General features: G+C 37.1%; 1 protein-coding gene across 1 annotated transcript; it reads left to right on the top strand.

The window, feature by feature from the left end:
- The first annotated feature begins 9,172 nt into the window (after positions 1-9,172).
- TAF9B (TATA-box binding protein associated factor 9b) lies at positions 9,173-18,685 on the top strand. Its single transcript, XM_026480126.4, has 7 exons — positions 9,173-10,991; positions 11,629-11,710; positions 12,022-12,158; positions 12,235-12,369; positions 13,172-13,247; positions 15,682-15,792; positions 16,665-18,685. Exons 1-7 carry the CDS (start codon positions 10,941-10,943, stop codon positions 16,829-16,831), a joined length of 759 nt encoding a protein of 252 aa, XP_026335911.1. The 5' UTR covers positions 9,173-10,940; the 3' UTR covers positions 16,832-18,685.
- The last annotated feature ends 2,984 nt before the right edge of the window (positions 18,686-21,669 follow it).

Genomic DNA, 21,669 nt, shown 5'->3' with positions numbered 1-21,669 from the left:
GCTTTGTTAGTAATATTCTTCAACGTCAAGATTCAACCTAAATGTTGAATAATCACATATGATATTAAATTGCTTTGGTGAAGCTCCTTTCTTCTAATGGATTCATAATTTCTTTTAGGGGTCATTAGATACTATCTCATTCATCCTTACTCCATCCTTATGATTATTCTTATTGTACAGATTGGCAAACTGATCTTTGTGTGGTCAATGGTAGTACCTGGTCTAAAACTATCCTTTGGAAAGGAAGAAAAATAAGCAAGCAAGGCTGTCTATTGCAGAGTGAAGGCAATGATTCTAGCTCCCTGAAGTAGAACTAGAATCAACAACGTAAAAGTAACAGGAGCCAGTTTCAATTCGCAATAGAAACGTTTTCCTAACAAGTAAAGGTCCAACAATGGAGTTGGCTGCTCCAAGGATTCTTGAATTCAACTTCTCATCATTACAAGTTTGAGAGCTACATCTGTCAGGAATGTAATAGAAAGGATTCTTCCATTGTTGTAATATCTAAAATTCTATGAAAGTTATGATTATACGATTCTACTCTCAAATACTGTGAGAGAAGTGACACTCTGGTGAACACTAGATGTGCAAAAAATGGGTAAAATTATTAAATAGCTAGACGTTCCAGAAAATAAATTCCTGTTTCCTTAATAATCATGACTGTAGGCCCAAGAGGGTAATCTGGGCACCAGTTCTTCCACATATTATTTATCCACTAAGCTAGCAATCCCATGGAAGGACCAGAGATGACCCTCTTACTTTCCCAGAAAAATGAGGAGATAGAAAGTTGTAGCACACCACTTATAAGTTATAAGCATTGTGTTTTATTGTTACATAAGGAATGTGTGTTTATATGAAAAATTTAAATACACCACTACAAAAACATAAAAATCACTTGTAGAACTATCATATAAAAATAATTATAATTAGGGATGCCTGGGTGGCTCAGTTGGTTAAGCGTCTGCCTTAGGCTCAGGTCATGATCTCAAGGTCCTGGGGCTGAGCCCCGCACCAGGCTCCCTGCTCAGCAGGGAGTCTGCTTCTCCCTCTCCCTCTGCTCCTCCCAACCCCCACTTGTGCTCTGTCTCAAATAAATAAAACTCTTTAAAAATAAACTAAAATAAAAAATAAAAATAATTATAATTAGCAATTTGGTGATGGCTTTCTAGTCTTCTTTTATTGAATAATATGAATAATTATAAAAGTAATGGTATAACTAATTTAATTTAATAGCTGCATTAAGGGAAGGAGCTAAGATGGTGGCATAGTAGGAGGACCCTAGGCTCATCTCATCCCTCAAACACAACTAGATAACTATCCAATCATTCTAAATACCCCAGAAATCAACCTGAAGACTGACAGAACAAACTCCAGAACTAAAGGGGAGGGGGGGAAGCCACAGTGAAGAAGGTAGGAAGTGTAGAGATGTGGTTTGGGGGAGAAATGGATCACAGGTACTATGTAGGGGAGGGAGCCATGGTCATGGAGAAAGGCAGGAGAGAGGAACAAATGGGAATGCATAAGGGAAACACTTCCCCAAAGTCATTGGCTGGGAAAATGAGAAGGACTGATTTTCATGAGTTCTTGCAACCAGCGTGTCTTAAAGCCTGGAGTTTTAAAGGTCAGTGGGCTTGGCTGAGGTAAATCCCTAAAGGTACTGCTAGGTCATAAATCAGGACTGAACAAGTACAAAAAGACTGAGATCAAAGCATGCATATTTTCTGACCACAATACTATGTAACTTGAAGTCAACCACAAGAAAAAATCTGGAAAGGCCACAAATACATGAAGTTAAACAACATGCAACTAAACAATGAATGGGTCAAGCAGGAAATCAAAGAAATAAAAATACATGGAAAAAAATGAAATTGAAAACACAGTGGTTCAAAACCTTTGGGATGCAGCAAAAGCGGTCCTAAGGGGGAAGTATATAGTAATACAGGCCCACCTCAAACAGTACAAAAAATCTCAAATACACAACCTAACCTTACGCCTAAAGGAACTAGAAAAAGAATAACAAAATAAGACTAATGCCAACAGAAAAAGGGGAATAATAAAGATTACAACAGAAATAAATGATATAGAAACTAAAAAAAAAAATAGAACTGATCAATGGAGCCAGGAGTCAGTGCTTTAAAAAAATTGATAAACCCCTAGCCGGACTCATCAAAAAGAAAAGAGAAAGGACAAAATAAATAAAACCACAAAGGAGACTGGGGAAATAACAAACATAACCACAAAAATAGAAACAATTATAAGAGAATATTTTGAAAAACTATATGACAACAAGTTGGACAACCTGGAAGAAATAGAGAAATTTTTAGAAACATATAAACTACCAAAACTGAAACAGGATGAAATACAAAGCCTCAACAGACTGATAACCAGCAACAAAATTGAATCAGTAATCAAAAACCTCCCAACAAATAAAAGTCCAGGGCCAGATGGCTTCACAGGTGAATTCTACCAAACATTTAAAGAAGAATACCTATTCTTCTCAAACTATTCCAAAAAATGGAAATGAAAGGAAAACTACCAAATTCATTCTACAAGGGAAACATTACCATGATACCAAATCCAGATAAAGACTCCACTACAGAAGAGAACACGGGACAATATCCCTAATGAACACAGATGCAAAAATTCTCAACAGAACACTAGCCAATCAAATCCAACAATTCATTAAAAGAATCATTCACCACTATCAAATGGGATTTATTCCTGGGCTGCAAGCATAGTTTAATATTCACGAATCAATCAACGTAATACACCATGTCAATGAAAGAAAGGATAAGAACCCTATGATCCCCTCAAAAGATGCAGAAAGAACATTTCACAAAGTACAACATCCATTCAGGATAAAAACCCTCAACAAAGTAGGCTTAGAGGGAACAGGCCTCAACATAATAAAGGCCATATATGAAAGGCCCACAGCTAATATCATCCTCAATGCGGAAAAACTGAAGCTTTTCCTCTACAGTCAGGAACAAGACAGAGATGTCCACTCTCACCACTGTTCTTTAACATAATACTGGAAGTCCTAGCCACAGCAATCAGACAACACAAAGAAATAAAAGGCATCCAAATCGGCAAGGAAGAAGTCACTTTCACTATTTGTAGAAGACATGATACTCTATATAAAAAAACCTTAAAGGCGCCACCAAAAAATTGCTAGAACTGATACAAAATTCAGCAATGTCACAGGAAACAAAATCAATATACAGAAATCTATTGCATTTCTATCATAATTAAGGGGTCTATCCATCAAGAACAACTGTAAATATTTATGCCCCCAACTTGGAAACACCTAAATATATACATTAATTAATAATAAACATAAAGAAACTCATTGGTATTAATACAGTAATAGTAGGGGACTTTAATACCCCACTTACATCAATGGACAGATCATCTAAGCAGAAAATCAACAAGAAAATAATGGCTTTGAATGACACACTGGACCAAATGGATTTAACACATACATTCAGAACATTCCATCCTAAAACAGTAGAATACACATTCTTTTCAAGTACACATGGAACATTCTCCAGAATAGACCATATATCAGCCACACAAAAAAGCCTCAACAAATTCAAGAAGATTGAAGTTGTACCATGCACCTTTCCTACTACAACACTATGAAACTAGAAGTCAATCACAAGAAAAAATTTGGAAAGACCACAAATACATGGAGGTTAAGCAACATGCTACTAAAGAATGAATGGGTCAACCAGGAAATAAAAGAAGAAATTAAAAAAATACATAGAAATAAATGCAAGAATAAATGAAAATGGTCCAAACACAATGGTCCAAAACTTTTGGGATGCAGCAAAAGCAATCATAAGAGGGAAGTATATAGCATTACAGGCCTACCTCAAGAAGCAAGAAAAATCTCAAATATACAACCTAAAGAAGCTAGAAAAAGAGCAACAAAGATACCCTAAAACCAGCAGAAGGAAGGAAATAATAAAGATTAGAGCAGAAATAAATGATATAGAAACTTAAAAAACAATTGATCTGTTGATCAATGAAACCAGGAACTGGTTCTCTGGAAAAAAATCAATAAAATTCATAAACCTCTAGCTATATGTATCAAGAAAAAAAGAAAGGACCCAAGTAAATAAAATCACAAATGAGAGAGGAAAAATAAAGAATACCACAGAAACACAAACAATTTTAAGAGATTGTTATGAAAAACTATATGCCAACAAATTGAACAACCTGGAAGAAATGGATAAATTCCTAGAAACATAAACTACCAAAACTGAAACAGGAAGAAATAGAAAATTTGAAAGACCAATAACCAGCAAAGAAATTGAATCAGTAATCAAAAAAAACACCAACAAATGAAAGATGGCTTCACAGGCAAATTCTACCACACATTTAAAGAAGAGTTAATACCTATTCTTCTCAAATTATTCCAAAAAATGAAAAAGGAACAAAAACTGCCAAATTCATTCTATGAGGCCAGCATCACCCTGATACCAAAACCAAATAAAGACACCAGTAAAAAAATATTCCTGATGAAGATGGATGAGAAGATTCTCAACAAAATACTAGCAAGATGAATTGAACAGTACATTAAAAAAATCATTCACCACAATCAAATGAGACTTATTTGTGGATTGTTCGATATCTGCATATCAATCAACCTGACACATCACATCATTAAAAGAAAGGATAAGAACCACATGATCATTTCAATAGATGGAGAAAAAGCATTTGACAAAGTACAACTTCCATTCATGATAAAAACCCTCAACAAAGTAGGTTTAGAGGGAACTTACTTCAACACAATAAAGGCCATATATAAAAAACCCACAGCTAATATCATCCTCAATGGGGAAAAACTGAGAGCCTTTCCCTAAAGTCAGGAACCAGACAATAATATCCACTCTCACCACTTTTATTTAACATAGTACTGGAAGTCCTAGTCACAGCAATTGAACAACAGTAAGAAATAAAAGGCATCCAAATCAGTAAGAAAGAAGTAAACTTGCACTATTTGCAGATGACATACTATATACAGAAAACCTGGAAGACTACCAAAAACCCACTAGAACTGATAAACAAACTCAGTAAATTTGCAGTATACAAAATCAATGTACAGAAATCTGTTGCATTTCTTTCTTTTTTTTTTTTTTTTAGAAATCTGTTGCATTTCTATACACCAATAATGAAGTTGTAAAAAGAGAAATTAAGGAAACAATCCCATGTACAACTGCACCCAAAATAACAAGATACCTAGGAATAAACCTAACCAAAGAGGTGAAAGACCTGTACTCTGAAAACTATAAAACATTGATAAATTGATGAAAGAAATGGAAAGGCATTCCATGCTCATGGACTGGAAGGTCCAATATTGTTAAAATGTTCATACCACCCAAAGCAATCTACAGATCTAATGCAATCCCTATCAAAATAGCAAGAGAATTTTACACAGAACTAGAGCAAATAATCCTAATATTTGTATGGAACCACAAAAGACCCCAAATAGCCAAAGCAATCTTGAGAAGGGGAAAACAAAACAAAACAAAACAAAGCTGGATGTATCAAGCTCCCAGATTTCAAACTATACTACAAAGCTACAGTATTCAAAACAATATGACACTGGCACAAAAACAGACACATGGATCAATGAACTAGAATAGGGAACCCAGAAATAAACCCACTTATACGGTCAACATTCAATGACAAAGGAGGCAAGAATGTACAATGGGGAAAAGACCACCTCTTTTCAATCAACGGTGTTGAGAAAACCAGGCAACAACATGCAAAAGAATGAAAGTAGACCACTTTTTACACCATATACAAATATAAACCAAATAGATTAAAGACCTAAAACCATAAAACTCCTAAATTCAAGTAAATTCAAGTAGATAAATTCAAGTAAATTCAAGACAACAGTCTTGGCAATATTTTTCTGGATCTGTCTCCTCAGGCAAAGTAAACAAGCAAAAATAAACCATTGGTACCAGATCAAACTATAAAGTTTTGTCACGGCAAAAGAAGCCATCAACAAAACAAAGGCAATCTGCTAAATGGGAAAAGAGATTTGCCAACAAGATATTTGATAATGGGTTGATACACAAAATATATTAAGAATTCATATAACCCAAGGCACCTGGGTGGTGCAGTTGGTTAAGCATCCAACTCTTGGTTTCAGCTCAGCTTGTGATCTCAGGGTCCTAAGATTAAGCCCCGCATCAGACTCTGCACTCAGTAGGGAGTCTTCTTGAGATATTCTCTCTCTCTCTCTCAATAAAATAAATAAATCTTTAAAAGGTAAGGATTCATACAACTCAGTGTCAAAAAAACAATCATGGGGAAAACAGTTTCCTCAAAAAATTAAAGATAGAAATATCATATGAGCCAACAATTCCACTTCTGGGTATTTATCCAAAGAAAACAAAAACACTAATTCAAAAAGATATATGTGTCCTTATGTTTACTGCACCATTATTTATGGTAGCCATGATATGGAAGCAATCTAATGTTCATCAATAGAAAATTGGATAAAGATGTAGTATATATATACAATAGACTATTATTCAGCCATAAACAAGAGTGAAGTCTTGCCATTTGTGACAACATGGATGGACCTAGAGAGTATAATGCTAAGTAAAATAAGACAGAGAAAGACAATTACTATATAATTTCACGTACATGTGGAATACTATACAAAAATAAACAAAACAGAAACAGACTCATAAATACAGAGAACAAACTGGTGCTTGCCAGAGGGGAGGGTTGGGGAGGATGAGCAAAATAGGTGAACAGACTTCCAGCACAAAATAGATAAGTAACTGGGATGTAAAGTACAGCATAGGGAATATAGCCAATAATATTGTAATAACTATGTATGATAACAGATGGTAACTAGATTGTCATGTTGATCCTTTCATACTGTATATAAATATCTAATCACTACATTGTATACCTGAAACTAATATAATACTGTATGTCAGCTATACCTTAATTTTAAAAATACTATAAAAAACATAAAAGAATATTTTTAGCGGGGAGGGGCAGAGGGAGAGGGAGAAAGAGAACCTTAAGCAGGCTCCACACCCAGTGCATAGCCCAATGTGGGGCTTGATCTCACAACCCTGAGATCAGGGCCGAAGCCGAAATCAAAAGTCAGATGCTCAACTGACTGAGCCACCCAGGTGCCCCAAAACAAAAGAATATTGGTATCTTGTCCAAATACAAACTATATTTTGCTCATCTATGTTCACATTCAAGCATAGATGTAAATATTGAGTTTGACATATTCCATTCAGTCTATAAACTTTGTACCAAAGAAAATGAAAAGATCTTATCTGCTAAGTGTACATACATCTTGTACACAATAGTGCTAAAAAAAAAGGAATGTGATTTCTTAACTGGGCTATTGAAGCTTTCATAATGAAGTTTTGTTCACTTTTAAGTTTACTCAAAATGTGTAAAAGCACCTAAAGATACTTTTTACTGTACTGAAATGGAAGGAATAATCTCCATAAAACATGTGCCTTACATGATGGCTGTTATCGTTACTGGCCATAGAAAAGGTGTTAAAACGTTGGCCTGCTGTAAACTTTTTTTCAAAATGCGGAACAAGGAAAATGTCCTTTAATCTGTAAACACATTGAGGATGAGAATGGTGAAAGGATTGCAGTAAAACAGATATATATATATATATATAGATAGATAGATAGATAGATAGATATAGATATATAGATATATATATAGATATATATGCTGTCTCTCTAAAACTGTTTGATGATCTTTGAAGAGGTTATATGGAGACTAGAAAAGAATTAACTAACTGTGTCCAAGTTGCCTGATGTTATGTGTAGGCTATAACAATAACTCATACAGAAAAAAAAAAGACTCAGTTTTTGGAAATAAGACTACTTCAGAACAACAACAAAGACTCACCAGAAAGGCACCCAAGTTAAACAGGACTCTCATTTCTTTACTAAAATTTTAATTTATTTGGAATCCAACTTCAATTTCACAAGTTGAAATTACCTCTGCGCTTTAAAATCTTTTTCCCTGAGGGGGAAAAAAAGATTTGGTTTATGATGACATCTAACGTGCTTTGGAATGTTAAAAATTGATGAACATTTTAGTCACGGACAGCCTATAGGATGAACGCATAGATGCAAAGGGCCTAACTGCCTGACAAATAGCTGGTCTACCAAGACAAGCCTCTAGTACTAAATGAATAGACATTTCTGGAGAACTGAGAACTAACTCCCACAAATCTAAAAACCTGCTATTCCTAGTAAGTATTACTTAGGAGTATTATATCCTCAAACACTTTTTTTTTGAAAGGACATTTAGCTTGATGTCACCACACTAGACTAACACCAAGAATCAGTCTAATGTGGGCTTGATAAGACCAGAGATGCATATCAAAGTGAACAGTATGTTAGACTATATTCAGTTTTACCACTACATAAAAGAAAACGAGGATGTCCTAATGGCTGCAGGCAGTTCAGAGAAATATTATTAGAAAATAAACAGAAAGAGTAAAAATATCCTACTGTACCATAGGGCCAAAAGAAACATTTCATTGTTATTTTTTACTAAATATGGGCAACAGATGATATGTCTAACTTGTCATATTGTATTTACATTCTCCTTTTTAAAAGTCTTACATTTATGTATATTAACAATATACACTACAACCTATAAAATTTAAATATTCAAGAATTAAAATAAATTGCTGTAACAGGACAGAAATATGAAAACACTGTCATATTTTCTCACACCAAGTATTTACTTAGTCCTACTATTAATACTAATTGTTTAACTGTTAACTAGTCCAATTGTTTTATTTAAATAATAGTATGTCACAGAACAGTACAGAAAAACATATTCTTAAATAAACATCTATTTTCATATTTTTATATTAAAATAATAACACTTTTGCACAATTATTTATTATATATTATAGGTCTTTTCATCTAATACAGCTGTGTCCTGTGTTCACGCTCTAAAGGTTGGTCACCCCAATGGTATAGTACCATTTGGATGGGGGAACAAAATATTAAAAAGGTAGCATTTGTAAATTACATTGACAAGAAACTGGTAAACCGTGGTGCCTTCTGTGAAAGATAAATTAGTGGGTGGAACAAGCCAGAAAGGGTTTCTTTTTTTTTTTTTTTTTTTTTAAGATTTTATTTATTTATTTGACAGAGATAGAGACATCCAGCGAGAGAGGGAACACAAGCAGGGGGAGTGGGAGAGGAAGAAGCAGGCTCATAGCAGAGGAGCCTGATGTGGGACTCGATCCCGGAACGCCGGGATCACGCCCTGAGCCGAAGGCAGGCGCTTAACCGCTGTGCCACCCAGGCGCCCCAAGTTTCTTTTTATTTTTAAAATGTATTTTTAGAACTTTGTACCTTGTACATGTACTACCTAGTCCAAAGGGAGAAAATCACTATTAGTTTTACACAGTGATTGCTCAGAGTAAGCTGAGAAAGGTGCTTGCAGGAGCATACAGTTCAGGGTTCCCAATGGAAATAATGTTCTAAGAACACGTGGTTCTTGGGGCACCTGCGCAAAATTCAAGATGGCTGCCTGGTGGATGACTGATTCAGATGAGCCTGATGAGGTAAGCTGGTGCCCAAAACTGAAGGGTCTGCTAACCCCCAGAAATCGGTATGAATTTGTTTTGTGAAGGAAGCCATCAGAGGGTTTTAAAGAAAGGAATATAATTATGTGATTTATGACTAAGAGATCCCTTTGGTTGTGTGAAGAATGTGGGGTAGCCCTATTTCGAGGACCTACTTCCGTAGTCTTGATGAGTATGGGTGTTGGTTTGGACTGTTCGTGTGGTAGCACTGAATGAGGATGTGGAGGCACAGATAGACGTGGTGCGACTTTGGGAGGTGGCCCTAATAAGACCTGCTATAGACTGAGTGTGGATTGTGGGGAGGGGGTGCATAACATGGATAACTGCTATTTCTGGCCTGGGAAGCTCAGAGTGCCTCTTCCTGGGATGGAGAACACTAGGGCATTGGTTTATTGTGGAGGAATAAGAAAGAGTTCTCTTTGGGACACTTTAAGCCAGGAGATGGTTAACTGATGCATGTTTTTTGAAAGTCGCTCAGGTTATTGTGTGGAGACTAGGGAAGGGTGGGCATCTGTGAGGCAAAGTAACAGCCCTGGGTGGGCCTCAGCAGGGACAGAGAAGAAACTACTCAGGGCCAGGGACAAGGCTGGAGGGGCTTCAGCAGAGAACCTGCAGGCCCACAAAGGCTTTAAGCTTTTCATCAGTATGAAATGGGCGACAATGGTAGGGCTTTGAGCATGATGAGAGTTGACCAAAGGCCTGCTGTTGTGGAGAGCAGGCTATAGGGTAGAGTTGCCAGATTTAGCAAACAAAAATACAGAATGCCAAGTTAAATTTAAATGTGAGATCAACGCAAATAATTTTGTAGGTAAGTACAGCCGTGTAGTATCTGGGATATACTTTAGCTAAAAATGTATTCGTTGTTGATCTGACAAATTTAACTGGGTGTTAATTTACCCAGGCAACCCTATCACAGGGACAGGTGGACGGAGCCCCTGCAGGCATTGCAGGGAAATGGAAGGGGCCAGAGTAGCAGCAGGGAAGGTGTGAGGAGGGGGTCCCAGAAAAGACAAGGGTGACCCATTTGGTACATTTTACCGGAGAACAGCTCCCGGAAGACGAGCTTCTTGGCTCTTCCAGGTGTTGGCCGAGGGTTCCTCAGGGAAGACTTACCCGTCTCTTCCGCACCTCCCGAGCCCACGGCTCCAGTGCTAGTTCTGCTGCCCTCAGACTCCACGGGGTTGAGCCACAGCTGAGAAGCAGCAGCCAGCCAGGCTGGCGCTGTAACCCCGCCTTCCGCACCCCGCAGGGGTGGAGCCTGAGCGAGGAGCTTGCGAGCAGCCCTCTCTCCCCGGATGACGAGTGGCAGGATAACATGGAGTCGGGCAAGATGGCGCCTCCCAAGAACGCTCCGAGAGATGCCTTGGTAAGTGCGAAGGATGAGAGGCGGGGCATGAAGCTCGGCGCGGCTAGCGTCTTGGGAGGCAGGTCCTGGCGGAGGGCCTCAGGACGGGCTCGCGTGCCCGCTTCAGCGCAGCCCGGGCGGCCCGGAGGAGTGGGATACGTGGGTGCCCTGGACCCCGGGGCGCGTCTCCCGCAACCCCCGCAGCCCCGCTAGGGGGAGGCTTGCGGCCCGCCGGAGTGCGCAGTTCAGCCACCCGGCTTTGTCTCCTGGGCCTTGGGGCCCAAACGCTTTGTCGTCTTAGCAGGTCTGTGAGCGCTGACTCTCACGTCCAGTGTTGATGCTAGCTTCCCCCATTGCCACATCCGAAAATGACAACCAGCTGTAGCCTCCCCTATCTTTCCCGACGGGAAAGCCAACCCGGGCCCTTTTCTTCTCTTTGCCCCCGCCCCCACCCCCGCCAAAAAATAAAAAGTTTTCAGCAGAGATTACGACAGCTTTTGGTGTGATCCTGACACTCACTCCTGAGGAAAAGTGTATGAGTACAGTCTGGAGCCCAGAGAAGGGGGAACTTGTATCATAAATATAAATACTACCTTCGGTCCAGTCTTGATTTCCAGTACCTAGATTATGCATCTGGCGTTTTTATTCGAATCCACAGGTGATGGCACAAATCCTGAAGGATATGGGAATTACGGAGTATGAACCAAGGGTTATAAATCAAATGTTGGAATTTGCTTTCCGTAAGTTAACCCCAAAATTAGCCTAACTCGTGAATTGGAAAACATTGTTTTATTATTTTAAGAACATTTTCAACTGAATTGCTTGAACAGTTAATATCATAGAATTCAGCCTAAAGCAGTAAAAAGGAGCTCAAGCTAAGGGGACAGTGTTTATACTGTAGTATCTATTTGCAATTGGCCATGTAGATAGGACAATGAGATATTAGAACCAAAATTCATCAACTTTCTAGAAGTTAGTAGAACCTCCCATTAAGAAAAGTGACCATAAATATTAAGCTGTTTTCATGTTTAATAATGTTTTGTTCTTAAAGGATATGTGACTACAATCCTGGATGACGCAAAAATTTATTCAAGCCATGCTAAGAAACCTAATGTTGATGCAGATGATGTAAGACTGGCAATCCAGTGTCGCGCTGATCAATCTTTTACTTCTCCTCCTCCAAGAGATGTGAGCAAACTTATTTTAAGTTCATTTTACATAAAATTTCTTAAATTGTAGTTCTAATAAGGATTTTTTTTTTTAGTTTTTACTGGATATTGCAAGGCAGAAAAATCAAACCCCTTTACCACTGATTAAGCCATATGCAGGACCCAGACTGCCACCGGACAGATATTGCTTAACAGCTCCAAACTATAGGCTGAAGTCCTTAATTAAAAAGGTAAGAATTTTTGGTCAGCTTTGTTTTTTAAAAAGGTGAGATGTGTTAGGGGAATTTGTAAAAAGCAGATTCCTGTAGATAGATTAGGTTAAACACTATTAAATTTATAGCCTTGAAAATATCATGTCTGCAGTTAGCTACTATATTGAAATACAAGATCCAAGATTTTTAGAGCTAAAAGGATCTTTAGTGTTCATCCAACTCAACAGTTAATTTTCGCATCAGGGATCTGTTCCTTAATTCATCTATGGAATTAGTAGCAAAGCTGGGACGGATTCCCAGGTCTCATAACTCCTAGTATTTACATTTTATCAGGTTTTTTTTGTGGCACCTGTTAGAGTAAATGGTACACCATCGGGAATTGGGAGTCACTTTCTGAAATATGACCTAAGGCTCTCCCACCACTGAAAAAGTTCTCCCCATATTCAGCTAGCTGCCTTTGTCTGGAATTCTGCTATAAAAGAGTATCTTTCTTTTTAGGTTAAGATATTGACTAGTTAAAATTAAAAATCATAAGGATGTTAGTTGTTATCCCCAAATAAGACTCTATCCTAAACTTAAATACTGTATAGAATTTTATGTATGTGTGCTCATATCCATGTTTATATAGATCGATATGTTTATATTATACATGTTTGTGAAAACCCTTGTTTAAATGTTGGATTTAGAATCTAACAAAAACAGGACATTCTTGCCATGAGTTATCCATTAAAAATTCACATCAACAATCTTAACTTCATTCGTGGTAAGTTTAGGGGTCAGATCTGAAAATTAAAACTAATTAGTTTTCTAAATCCCCTAGGGACCTAACCAAGGCAGACTAGTACCACGGTTAAGTGTTGGTGCTGTTAGTAGCAGACCTTCCACTCCTACTGTAGGTAAGTGAGAGAATGAATGACTTTTCTGCCTGGTAAAGAAGTGTCTCAGCACTTGATTTTGAACTATAATCCAAGTCAAAGCTGAGTCAGAAATTCCCAAATGTGTGTCGCCATTGATACATTTACTTGAATGTAACCAAAAGAAAGAAGTTTAAAATGTACAAAAAGCTTAAGTATATCAAAGAAAAAAATCATTGTTTTTAATACTCATCTTTTCAAAAATAGATTGTCAACTATGTTGCCCCTTCAAGCTGTCTCCTGTGCCCTTTGTGAGAGGTCTCCATCATTCTTTGAGGATTTCTTGCTTACTTGCACAAGATGTTCTGAGGTCACCTTAATTTTCCTTACTCCAGTCCTACCACCAGCCACTTCAAAGAGCCCTGGTTCCTTTTAGTGGAGAAATAATGGTCTTTAGAAACCATTTTTTAAATGTTATTGTTTTGGTAATAAAGAAAACAAATGGATTTAGATTTCCTGATTTTTTGGTCCTACATTCCTGCTGGATTTCTTTCACAAAGTATTTTCAGAAATAATCCTTGTCTTTGACCAGTATTGGGTTTTGTGGGGGGGTTTTTTGGCTCTTACGGCTTCTAACTTGAGTCCTATAGATGTCACATAGCTCTAATATAAGCAGCATTTGGTTTTTGCAGTGTGTAGACAATCTCTTCATATTCTCATTTCAACATTTTAAAACCAACCTGGTATAATATTAGTTGTACACTTCTAATTTACCTGCACGTGACCTTTGTGAACAGAAATTTGCATATATAATTCGTTTAACTTTTTGTTCATATACTGTTTACCTGTGGATTCATATTACTTCAGGGAATACCAGTTTTTAAAAACAAACTCTAGGTGTGGTAATCTGTTACATATGTTGGCAAGTGAACCAATTTTAGTTATCAGTTGTGATTTTTATCCCAGTTAGACACTTAGTATACATGTTTTAGAGATTTTTAAATCTGGAATGAGGGAACTGCTAAAATCCGGTATTAAAGATACAAGTTCTAAACTCTAAAAAAATGAATTTAATAACACTTTCAAGAGCTAAGCATCTACTGTGTTCTGTTTTAAAGGCGAAACTCCATACTTACTTAAATGTTAACAAATCCTTATGGTAATGGCCAAGAAAACATCTACCTGTTGTGAACTTCCTTGACAAAATAAAATACATATTGTTTCATTAAGCTTCACCAAATTCTTTGAACCGTCCCTGTATTCATCAGAAACCTTGCCTAGGAATGAAGATATGTTAGTAAGGTCTCACCTCCTGAGTTGGGGAAAGCACTAAAGCCAGATTCCTGGGTACCTCTGAGCTTGACTCCCCCATTTAGGCTTTCTTCCTCTTTGTCCCTAGGGAGAATAGTTGTTTTTTTCAGCAACTCTTCCCTGGGCAGACTGCTGGTTCCAGGGAAAGGGACGTATGGAAAGCCTGCATCCCCAAAGGAAAAACTAGGAACAGACGTGTTTCCATAAATGTATTTTTTAAGAGAACTATAGTGTCAGTATATGTCTTTGAGTCTTGCAAAACTCATTAAGCAAAAATTTGTTGAGTGCCTATTAGGAGTAAGGCACAAAAACCATATGCTCATAAGGGTAAAAAAAGTGTCAGCCAATGCTTGTAATTTACTGAACAAGGTAAGATACTAATAAAGGCTCCTATGACAAGGGAATTTCAGAGGCAGGCAATGACTTCTGAGCCAATCAAGGCAATTTTATGAAATAGGGTGGTATTTGAATTGTACCTGGAATAATGGGTAGAATTAAGATTGGGGGGGTTGGACTAAATTTTCTCCAACATCCCTTTCTGCTTAAAAAAGTACCTGGGTACAGAATAGCAGTATGGCTTTCGTACCCACCTGGGCACCCTAGAAAGGTGTATTTGATATGCTTTTGTTAGATGCATGTTGATTTAGCTTCACGAGCCTATTAGACATTACCTAATTCTCAGTAAGTGACGGAGATTAAAAGTGCCACGTAACGTAATGAATAGCAAACTTGGGTCTTTATTCTGCCAGCTTATTTACACACACAACTTCATGTAGCTAAAATTCAATGTCAGATACTATCTGAGGAGCTTTACAGAGATTATTTTAAGTTTCACAAGAATCCTATGTACTAGGTACTGTTATCCCATTTGACAGATGAGAAAACTGAATAAAAGATAAGTTGCCCAGGGACATTCAGCTAGTAGGTGATAATGCCCGGATTCAAACTCAAGTAGGTAGGCCCCGGAGCCTACATTCTTTACCACAATACTATCCTGAATTTTTAGCATCTGAACTATGGAGCTTGTACTTTCTGATGTTTTTTTCCTCACCTTTCATTAGTTCCTTGTGCTTTGAAGGTAGTTTCTGGTAAGCTAAGGAGTGCAGAATATGAATCCATATAATGAAGTCCTGTAACTAACATGGTCTGTTAATTACAACTACAGCAACCCCACAGACAGTGTCTGCCCCAAGTAAAGTTGCACCTCCAGTGTCAGTGACAAGCCAAAGATTTACGGTGCAGATTCCACCTTCTCAATCCACACCTGTCAAATCAGGTAACATGATGGGTGGGGGGTGGGGACGTTTGAAAGTGGTGCTTTTTAGAAGTGTTTTTGAATTTTAAAATTTGTGAATAATTTGTGATTATAGAACAGTTTGTATTCCTATAGCAAGAGTTGTTTTAATATCATACCAGGAAGGTTGCAGTTAACGCTGCAAATCTGGGTTCTTCAGAAGGGCCTATGAGCCCACTAAAATTGTAAATGTAAATTTTACAAATATGTAATGTTTTGGGAGGGCAGAGTAATCAGTATGACCATCAGATTCTCAAAGAACACTGAATTAAAATAAGCTGGGGTCCACAAATCTAAGGCCTCTTCAGGGAAAAGCACTTAGGGTTAAAGCTCAAGAAAATGATGTAACTTAGCGTACATCAAATAAAAATTACACCTTTACTACTTCATGAAGGGTACATATAAAGTTGGACTAATACATAAGTAGAATTCTGTTATAGCATAGTTTATCACGGCATATATTTCAATTTTACATCTTCTGACACCTAACTGTACATAGTAAACTACTTATATAAAATATTGGCATATAAGGGAATTTGATTTTTGACCCTCATCATGTCCCATGATGAGTCCAGTGCACTGCTTCCCATGGCTAAGTACTAGCTAAAATTTTAGGTAATTAAGTCAAACAAAAAAACAACTTTAATGTTGTACTAGATATTAAAGTACTTTAAAGTACTAAAAAAATGTTATTCAACTCTTAATGCAGCATAAATAACCAAGTTTCTTCTATGATATAGTTGCAAACTCATGCTATTAAAGTTATTAGAATTGTATTTAGCCTTGTTGAATACTATTTACCATGTTTTCGATTTGGGGTAATTCAGTTTGAGGGTGTTTTCTCCTGTTTACAGTTCCTGCAACAACTGCAGTTCAAAATGTTCTGATTAATCCTTCAATAATTGGGCCCAAAAATATTCTTATTACCACCAACATGGTTTCATCACAGAACATGGCCAATGAATCAAACCCATTGAAGAGAAAACACGAAGATGATGATGATGATGATGATACTATGTAAAGAACACAATCAAGATGTATTTCAAACATGTAGTTGGTTTGGAGCCCATTATACTGAACTAGAATATTCTCCATCTTCTCAAGTTTTACCTTAGAAAACTGAAATGTAGCTGAAGTATTTTTCACATTAGGTTAAGCTGTTAATTTCTTTTTAACTGTTAGGTACCTTAGGTAAGCATACCAATGTTTTTTTCATTAGGCTTCAAGTAAAAAGTGTTTGTTTCTTAATATTTTGACTAATGTTGAATTCTACCATGCCAATTCATATTTGGAAGTTTTCTGCCACGTATCACTGACAGCAGCACTTAAGTTTTCAGTTTCTACAGCCTGATAAGTGGACTAATCTTTAATAGCTAATTTCTAATCTACATTTAAATACTACTTTTATAAGGTAAAATAGGCACAATTTTTGTTTTCACCAACTCTTTTGACCAAATCTTTAAATTTAGGAAATTTCTTTGGAAAGGATGATTTAAAGGGATTCTAAATTCATTTTGAGTGTATGTTTCTCAGTTCCCTAACCTCCCACGTCCTCAACCCCATTTCTAGATCCCATTCATTTTCTGTACCACCTCTTCCCCACAGGCTGAAGTTTTTCCCAATGCTCTTAGAAGGCAAAACTCAAGTTTAAGAAGTGTAATTCCTTATAATACAGTTCAGTGTCATTTTCCTATTTTTAAAACCTGCTTTACATGCCTGAAGGTTTGCTTTGCTGTTTTTCTCTCCATACCAGAGCAGTTGAGTTCTATCCATTGCCTTTATGTTCATTGAGCTTTACTCTGCTTTTAACAGGTAGTTTTGGGTCAGTTACAGTTTATATCTCAAGTCAGTAACTCCACCACATTTCACATTTCGCATTTTAACAAAGATGATGCTATAGCTTAAAATCTGCCTTGGTAAGTATATTTACACTGGACCTAGGCAAAAACCACTGAAGAGCAAGTGTTTTTTTCTATCACATATATGCTACAATCACTACTGCTTGAACCCTTCTGTTGGTAGAATTCATTTTTCTAGCTTGTTGCTGAGGATACCATATATGAGATAGGATCAGACCTGAAAATTCTCTTAATGGTTTTCCTTTCTCTAGAAGGTCAACAACAAAAACAAGTCAGTAAAATGTGACCTGCACTTAGGTTACTATGCATAGGTTTCCCAGTAATGTTGCTTAACGCCTTTCCCTATTTTCCATTTATACGCATTTAAACATCTTAGTGAAAGATGTTTCCTCTCTAGGGAAAGATTGCAAAGCTTTCAAACATATAAATAGGCTTGTTGTTTTTAAGTAAGTTTGACATAGTCAATATAGGAATACTTTTGTAGAGTTTTCTAAAATAAAATTTCATATCATATCATAATTTAGAACTTCTAGCCAAGGATCCTCAAAACCTAAAACACAAGAAAGTTCCATGTTATGATGGTGCTTGATACACTGAAGAGAAAAAAAGAGAGTCCAGTGACAGAGAAGACATGTCTCATCACAGACTGGGTGTTTTTTGCATAGTAGGAAAAAGGTAGTATCAAACTTGTAAAAACAGGTCTGATCATCATACGAGAAAAATGTTCATTATATAGCATAGGATATGATTACTTGAATGTTCTCAGGGAAGCAGCATGTCAAAAAGCCTAGGTTCTAGTCCTGGCTGCATCACTTACCAACTATGTGACCTTACTTCACCTCTGAGCCTAGTTCTCGGTAATAGGAAAATAACACCGACCCTGCCTACCTCACAGGGATGTTGTGAGGGTTTAATTGGTATATGTGAAAATTCCTTCAAAATTGTAAAATGGTTTGTAACTCTAAGAGATTGTTAATGTATTTGTTCCAAGATTATTAATAAAAAATTGAACTTACCATTTATCTTTCATTTTTGATTTAAGGGATTCAAGGAAGATGAACAAGACCCAGTAAATCTGAGGTCCAAAAAGCAATTAAGATTTAATGGGTGACTTAATCATAATCAGTAAATCGCTTGCTTTTATTTGGAATCAGCATGTGACTCATTGCAAAGCAAAAATAAAAAAATGAATATGGGTTTAAGTCTGTTAAAAACATAACATGCTGTCTTTGGCAGAAATTTGTACATATAATTGAGGCACTTGCTAGGTCAGCCAGTCTTCAAATGAAGACTGCTTTATCTTGCAGAACTCTCTTCCTCAATTATGTCTACCTAATATAGCTTCTAGAATGACTTAAGGCAGCTCTTGTCCTCCAGCTTCCAGGCGCATTTTTTTTAGAAGAGGTACTGATGGTAAATGTGGTGAGGACATTGTGGTCCCAAGTTCTTCCTTTTACAAGCAGAAACAAGTGTTTTTGATCTGAGTATGAATATAGGAATACAGCCAGTATGTGCGGGAAAGAGAAAACATAATGCACACTGATCCTAAGGAGTCCAGAGTGAAGGTAAGTACTCAAGTTAGGAAAGACAACACTAATCAGAATAGCAGGTACAAAGCACTTGTATACACTACCATATATATTTTTTAATTCATATATATACACATACATGGAAATATGCTTTTTATATGTAGATCTAGACCGAAGGAAACCTGTCTTACAGTGGCTGTTTCTAAAGAGGGAAACTGGTAGCTAGGGGACTGAGGTAGGAAGGTGTCTCCTCATTTTATACCCCTTTTTGACATTTTTATCATGTGCTAGCGGGAAGTTTTGGACATAGAAAGGAAAACAAGGGAAGCAGGAAACACTGAGCTTAAGAGACTGAATTAGTTTATGACACGAAGATTGTAATTTCTGTGTACAGGCATACACATATCTGGAGGTTAAAATTGAATTTGCCACACTTAGCCTAAATCTTCGCAATATTTTATCAGTAATTCATAGTTCTGTATTAAATCAGGAAGTACACCCTTGTACTATTCTAGTTTATGTGCTCACAAGTTGTTATAGGTTATCTTCCTCAACTAGGAAGATAAATTCCTTCAAGACATGCTATCTTAGATTTCCTCCATTATGTCCTAAGTATATCACAGGTACTCAAATATTTGCTTATTCGTGTTTCCACATTCATTTTCTGGATTAATGACACAAATAAATGGGGAATTATCCTAGAAACAGTCTAGTAGAAAGTACTTAAAAGGTACAATCAGAGATTGATGGATGGATGAATTGGCAGTTGTAGTCTAAGTGCTAGGTTTATGGGTGTTTATACAACTCTTTTACTCCCTCTGTACGTATGAAATAATAAAATACTGGGGGAAAGTAATCAGTAGGGGAAAAAGGTCATCAGTATGCTAGCGCTCGAGCCAGGCTGTGACATTAACATGCTGGATCTGTGGGTAACACCTCTGGGCCCCCTATACAAAAACAGACTAGAATTCCTGCTTCTCATACCAGGGTACAGTGTACCATTAGCAGTATGCAGAAACACGGTACATTTTAAAATTAACTACAACTATGAGGACAGTATTAATCAAAATGCAAATGAATTTTAAAAAAATTCAAGCCCTCAAAATGGTTTTGTTTAAAACAACCACCAAAATTTTCTTCTGCTGTTCTTTCCAGAGTTCATCAAATAATCCTAGGCTAGAGGCATCATTTGTGGGAGTGAGGCACAATGAAAAAGCAGCCTTTAGAATCAGACAAACCCTGGACTTGAATCCCTGCTCTGGCCTAGTATCTCTGTGATCCCCCAAGAGTTTATTTCTCTTCATAAAGGTGAAATACTCATCTAGTATGTAAAATGCCCAGCAGAGAAATTCTGATTAAACATGGCCTTTTGAAAGCACATGTTGGGGCGCCTGGGTGGCACAGTTGTTAAGTGTCTGCCTTCGGCTCAGGGCGTGATCCCAGCGTTCTGGGATCAGGCCCCACATCAGGCTCCTCCGCTAGGAGCCTGCTTCTTTCTCTCCCACTCCCCCTGCTTGTGTTCCCGCTCTCGCTGGCTGTCTCTGTCAAATAAATAAAATAAAATCTTTAAAAAAAAATGAAAGCACATGTTTACCTTTTGCTCACTCCCAAAACTCCATTAAAATGGCAGGAAAGAGAAAAGGGAAAGTTACAAGGAAAATAAATGAATCAATGACATTAGAATCCCTTCACAGGAGGTAAAAGGAATCCCCAACAGGGTTACCCCAAAGGGATTTCTTCGGAAAGAGGAAATCCCAGAGCAACAGCTGTACAGCAAACCTAGAAGGCAGCCAGGGCAAACCAGAGTGGAAGCACAGGGGACTCCAGGAGAGATTATCTCTAATAAAAATGAACAGAGTTATAAGTTTGAACACACTGGAAACTAATCAGTGAGAAGTACATAGAAAAAAAAGAAAACTTTCAAAACTTACTAACTCCAAAAAAACCCAAAAAGGTCCATAATAGAATCATAGCATACAACATAGCTCAGCTGTGAACAGTATTTATAATCACAATGTAGACTACCAATCTAATCTGTAACAAAACTATACTGGGCGAATGAAGAAGGGAAGTAGTATGAGGAACAGAGGCTGTAAGAGAGCTCAATCTTCCCATGTATGAAACTAATATACAGCTTTTATTATAAAAATCAAGAAATTAAAAGTGTAAGTCTGTTACTTAGAAATATGGAGGTAAATACCCAAAAAAGCTAAGAGGTAAAAAGCAGTCATCTCTGCGGAATGGGAATCACAAATGGGAGGAATAGGCTGAATCCTATATTTTGTTGTCATAAGCCTTCATTTTTTAAAACTATGGTCATGTGTAAAAGATAAAGATAAAACTTAAAATACAGCATCTATCACATTATCCACCATAAAGTGTGACTTCAATAAAAGAGTAGGCATTTATCTGATCTCCCCTACCTCCCCGACCAACGCTGTCCCATTTCTTGCATTCAGAATGTAGCTGGT

This window comes from Ursus arctos, chromosome X (genome assembly GCF_023065955.2).
Source record: "Ursus arctos isolate Adak ecotype North America chromosome X, UrsArc2.0, whole genome shotgun sequence".
NCBI classification, from domain to species: domain Eukaryota; kingdom Metazoa; phylum Chordata; class Mammalia; order Carnivora; family Ursidae; genus Ursus; species Ursus arctos.
Note: the sequence above shows the minus strand (reverse complement) of the source record. Positions and strands in the feature narration are given on the sequence as shown.

What these genes read in the sequence shown, in the direction of transcription:
- TAF9B (XM_026480126.4), top strand. Translation starts at nt 10,941, where the DNA reads ATGGAGTCGGGCAAGATGGCGCCTCCCAAGAACGCTCCGAGAGATGCC. An exon ending in ACGCTCCGAGAGATGCCTTG is followed by an intron (nt 10,992 to 11,628) that starts GTAAGTGCGAAG and finishes TCGAATCCACAG; the next exon opens with GTGATGGCACAAATCCTGAA. An exon ending in CTTCTCCTCCTCCAAGAGAT is followed by an intron (nt 12,159 to 12,234) that starts GTGAGCAAACTT and finishes TTTTTTTTTTAG; the next exon opens with TTTTTACTGGATATTGCAAG.